At 54.4% G+C, this 5,180-nt stretch overlaps 1 protein-coding gene across 1 annotated transcript in view; it reads left to right on the forward strand.

The window, feature by feature from the left end:
- Positions 1-5,180, forward strand: part of GTPBP4 (GTP binding protein 4) — a gene marked incomplete at its 3' end in the record, with an annotated part of 35,019 nt that overhangs the window by 26,646 nt on the left and 3,193 nt on the right. The window contains exons 13-15 of the mRNA XM_012664894.1: positions 3-151; positions 2,463-2,839; positions 4,757-4,815. Coding sequence (XP_012520348.1) covers positions 3-151; positions 2,463-2,839; positions 4,757-4,815 — 585 coding nt within the window. The remainder of the gene's footprint in view (positions 1-2; positions 152-2,462; positions 2,840-4,756; positions 4,816-5,180) is intronic.

Genomic DNA, 5,180 nt, shown 5'->3' on the forward strand with positions numbered 1-5,180 from the left:
AGATGGTGAAGAAGGCCAAGACGATGATGAAGAAAGCGCAGAGGAAGATGAATCGCCTGGGGCGGAAGGGGGAGGCAGACAGGCACGTGTTTGACATGAAGCCCAAGCACTTGCTCTCCGGGAAGAGGAAAGCTGGGAAAAAGGACAGGAGGTAGCGTCCCGCCAGCACTCGCAGCGGAGCGGCTGCCGCTCATGTCATGGTTTGGTCTGGTGTTTCATAAGTTGGAGCTGTAACCTATGAGCTGGAAAACAATGTAACTGAAGCACTTGTTGCTTTGCTGAAAACTGGTTAACCCTATAGACGTGGGAAGTTTTGGTCACTGCGTAATATTACAGGTACTTTAGTAGACGGTGATTCCGCATTCCATGGAGTATTGATTGCTTCAGATTTGCAGAACTGGGATGATTTATTGGGATGAATGACTGTTGTTTTTGATGGAGAAGAACCTCAGTTTTCTCCAAAGAGGGAACTTTGGTTCCTCACACACGAATAGTCCTTTTTGTGAAGAAAACATCTCCACTGTGGATGTGGCGGAAGGCTGCAGGCTTGGGAGGGGGGCGGGTTTGTGAGTGTGTCAACCCCACGCTTAAAATACTCTATTAAATTATTTTCTCATCTTTTTGTATGTGTCTTACTGTAGTGTCTCTTTATTATATCCAAAATAAACCTCCAGAAGAAAGTTTTGATTTATTTGGCTCTTTTTTTGGTTTACTTACAAATCTGTTGATTGGGCCAAATGAAAAAAACCCACATTTCTTTTTTTGTCTTTAAGGCAAAAATACCAGAATAAAATGTGGCCTAAGGCATTACAGCAGTTAAATGTGGATGTTCATTTCAGTGGTCCAGTGTTGAAAATTGCATGTTCAGTAGCACAAAAACCACCACAAAAGCACCTCCTGGGAAGGATGAAGTTGTCAGTGCACGTAAACTCAAATCCCCAACACTGTAATGTCACAGACTAGCACATGCTAGAACATCAAAGGCTGAAAGCATCACTTCTTGACCACAGAACGGCACTGTTGTTACCACTTTGTATCATATACGTAGGTAAAAACAGAGACGCTCGCTTAGAAGGTCCCCTCTGCTGCCACCTGGAGCACTTTCAGAGCACACCTGCCTGTGCCCGTCTCCTGTCCTTTTTGCAATGTAATTCAAGGCTTTTCTTTTTGCACATAAGTGTGTTTATTATGTATTGCACTTGGGGACATAAAGTAAAATTTTCACATGTATATTAATCCATAGATATGTATATATGTGAACATTTTCATCTGTACATACATGCTGGAAAGGGTTCTGTTAAGAGGTACTCAAACCCAGGTGATGTCAGGGGACGTGGTAGAGTAGGAAGTTCCAGGAATCCGTCTCTCCATCTGGACGACAGTTGATAGAATCTTTGCATAGAAACTACTCTGGAATTGAGTCTATTCAGAGACTTTCAACTTACAGAGAAAGGGTTGGCTGGTAAATTTCATTTAGTTTCAGCCCCTGGCAATAGTGGTGCCTCCCTGTCCCTCGACTCCCAGCCCCGTGACAGGCACCTGCATTTCAGCAGCTGCTTGTGGGGGTTAGAGGAAGCACAAAGGACCTCATCCTTCAAGTCTGGGGAGGTGTGTGCTGATTATCAATTGCTGCTGCTTATGGGGGAGCTGCAGACAGATGGAGCACTATTGTTGCAGACCCCCACCAGCTGAACAGGTTTAAGGGAACATAAAGAGCCAATGCCTTTTGGTTGGTTGGTTGGTTGGTTTTTCCCATGTATTTTTCTTTTTTTCCCCATTGGAGGCCAGACATTTAATGATAGGATTTTCAAAAGCAACTGCATGTTCAGGTAAATTTAGAAAGTCACCGCACATGTCCAGGGCAGGGCACATGCTTGGGAAAGACCTGAGAAGACCTGACGTTTAGCGTCAGACGATCTCTGGCACAGACACTAAAACAATAAAACCAAACTAGCAAATCCTTGGGAAGGGGAGGAATATGATTTCCAGAGTCACCACATGAAATCCAAATAATGAGTTTTAACAAAAAATGATAAGGCTAACAAAGAAATAGGAAGGCACGGCCCATTAAAGGAAAACTAAGTTGACAGAAACTGTTCCTAAGGAAGACCAGGTGGCAAACTTACTAGATACACACTATAAAATAGCTTACATGTGCTCAAAATGGTGAGGGAGGACGTGAGCACACTGAGGACCAGGGTGGGCACACCCAGGAGCAGGGTGTGCACAGTGAGGACCAGGGTGTGCAGACTGAGGACCAGGGTGTGCACGCTGAGGACCGGGGTGTGCAGACTGAGGACCAGGGTGTGCAGACTGAGGACCAGGGTGTGCACAGTGAGGACCCAGGGTGTGCAGACTGAGGACCAGGGTGTGCACAGTGAGGACCCAGGGTGTGCAGACTGAGGACCAGGGTGTGCACAGTGAGGACCCAGGGTGTGCAGACTGAGGACCAGGGTGTGCAGACTGAGGACTGAGGACCAGGGTGTGCAGACTGAGGACCAGGGTGTGCAGACTGAGGACCAGGGTGTGCAGACTGAGGACCAGGGTGTGCAGACTGAGGACCGGGGTGTGCACGCTGAGGACCAGGTTGTGTATGCTGAGGACCAGGGTGTGCAGACTGAGGACCAGGGTGTGCAGACTGAGGACCAGGGTGTGCACGCTGAGGACCGGGGTGTGCAGACTGAGGACCAGGGTGTGTATGCTAAGGACCAGGGTGTGCAGACTGAGGACCAGGGTGTGCATGCTGAGGACCGGGGTGTGCAGACTGAGGACCAGGGTGTGTATGCTAAGGACCAGGGTGTGCAGACTGAGGACCAGGGTGTGCATGCTGAGGACCGGGGTGTGCAGACTGAAGGACCAGGGTGTGCACGCTGAGGACCAGGGTGTGCACGCTGAGGACCGGGGTCTGCGCACTAAAGTCCTGAAAAAGGCCTGCACATGGGCTCGTTCCAGGGGAAGCAGTTCTCTGCTACGTCAGCAAATGGAATCACACAAGCCAAGACCCCCCAGGTTGCCTCCTGGGGCACAGTCAGCTCTGCATCAGCCCCCACTGACGCTCACCTGGGTGTCCCCGTGCAGAGGTTAGTGCACGTCCTTTCCACACTCCTGGGAGTCAGTCCTCTTATTTCTGGTTTTAAGTTGCAATTACTCAGCGATTTGTGAGTTTAAGCTCCTTTCATGTCTAACGCCCAGCTGGACTTTAATAGACTTTATTCTTTTAGGCCATTCAGCTTCACGGCAAACTGGGGGAAGGTCGAGCTCCCCTGCGCCCCGCCCCACGCCGCCCCCGCAGAGGGGGCATCGGCCACATCGGCCCGCGCGGGCGCCCACTCTTGGGGACGTTCTGCAGGCTGGCACAGACCCCCGTAACACACGTGCACCCGCGCGCCGCCACCCAGAGCAGCTTCACGGCCCTGAAACCCTGCGCCCCACCCGCGTGTCCCTCCCTCCTGTCCCCCGTCGGGACGCGCAGGGTCACTCACCCGCCTACGTGCGAATAAAACCGAGCGCAGAACCCTCCGGAGATTTGGACCGGGGAGCTCGCAGCACGTAGAGGACGAATATCACGTGTGAAAATTATACAGTAGAAAGTTACCGTCGCGATCTTTAAGTGCAGACGTCCCCTCCAGCGTCCGCCGCGTCCGCCGCGTCCGCCGCGTCCGCGCTCGCTCTCCGGATGGCGCGCGTTTGGGATCCGAATAAAACAACTCTACCGAAGGCGCCCTCCGCTTGTCTGTAAAGAGCTGGCAGTGGCCTGGCCAGAACCAAAAGGCATATACCGTGGAGACGAGGCATTTCAACAGTTGAAGGAACAAATTCTTAAGTCTCAAGTGGCTTTAAATTTCAAAGCCGGGAGTTCGGTGACCTCGCCCCTGACTGAGTCGCCGCGCTGAGGGGAGCGCAAGGGCCTACGTTTCCCACAATGCAAGGCGACGGCGCCACAGCTCCCAGACGCCTCGGCGCGGGCTGCCTGCGCATGCGCCGCAAGACCTTGACGCAGCAGGAAGGCGGGGCTGGATTCCGGCGTGGTAGGAGGAGAGCTTGAAAGAATCAAAATGGCAGTCACAGACTGCATGTTTTCGTGGCCCTTCTGGAGAGCAGTGTGCAAACTGGGAAATTCTCCGTCTGCCTGTGGCTTTGCCATTCCTGATGGGCAAATGAGTGTTTTTACGGTTCAGTTCTCCAGACAATAAAGAGCCAGCAAGCGGAGATGAGCGAGGTCCCTACAAAGGAGGCGCGAGTGTCCTCATCTCCACGCGGCGGGCTTGCCGGCTGGTGTCCTTGGCTTTCTCGGCGCAAGAAGCCGGGACCCGGAAGTTTCTAGAATGCCGTTCCAGCAGTCAGTGTTAAGGCGGCGGTGTCTGCGGCGGGGAGCCCGACGGTACGCGCACGCGCGCCGGGAGGCGCCACATTTCAGCCGCCGCGCTGCGGGCGGTCCCTGCCTGGTCTCCATGGCGACCGGACGCGGTCGGATCCCGCGGCAGCACTGGCTCCGCCTCCCGGCGCTGCGCTGTTCTCCCCGGGGCGGCGGCGCGGGGCGAGCGGGCGTGGGCCGGGCCGTGGGGCGCGCCGGGATTCCGGGTTCCGGTGACGGGCGCCGGACTGCGGGTGGGGTCCGCCTGGCGGGGAAGCTCTTTCCCGGGTGTTTCCGGTTGTCCAGCTCTGGCACGGGGCTCGCGGCTCTTTTCGACGCGGGAAGGGGCTGGAAGAACCAGCAGAGGGAACACGTTCAACCTGCAAACGTGGGGTTCCGCAGGTTACGACCCAAGGGAAGTACTTTCCGAAGGAAATACTTTCTCCTCGTGCGTCCAACCGGTAGGCGCTGTGGGAACGTGGGGAGCCCTGCACCCCGCCAGCGCCTCGCGGGGGCCGGGATGCGCCGCACGTGCGAGGACAGGTGCGGACGCGGAGCCTTCCCCAAGTTCACCGGTGCTCCCCTCAGTGCTACTTATTTTTTTTGTGTCCTCGCTCCTCTGTACCCAGGAATCACCTGTCGTCTTTGTAGGGTCCTATAGGGGAGTAGAATCTACTCATCAAAACCTTACAGATTTTCTCTCCCGCTCACGAATCGTGGACACCCCTGGCAGGCAGGTTGGTCTGGGGCGTCTCCTCCTGGGCAGCACTTTGTGCGCCTCCGATGTCAAGGCCATTGCCTTCTAGACGGCCACACCTTGGGCCTC

The sequence above is a fragment of the Propithecus coquereli genome, unplaced genomic scaffold, assembly GCF_000956105.1.
Source record: "Propithecus coquereli isolate 6110/MARCELLA unplaced genomic scaffold, Pcoq_1.0 Scaffold94, whole genome shotgun sequence".
In the NCBI taxonomy this organism is placed as follows: domain Eukaryota; kingdom Metazoa; phylum Chordata; class Mammalia; order Primates; family Indriidae; genus Propithecus; species Propithecus coquereli.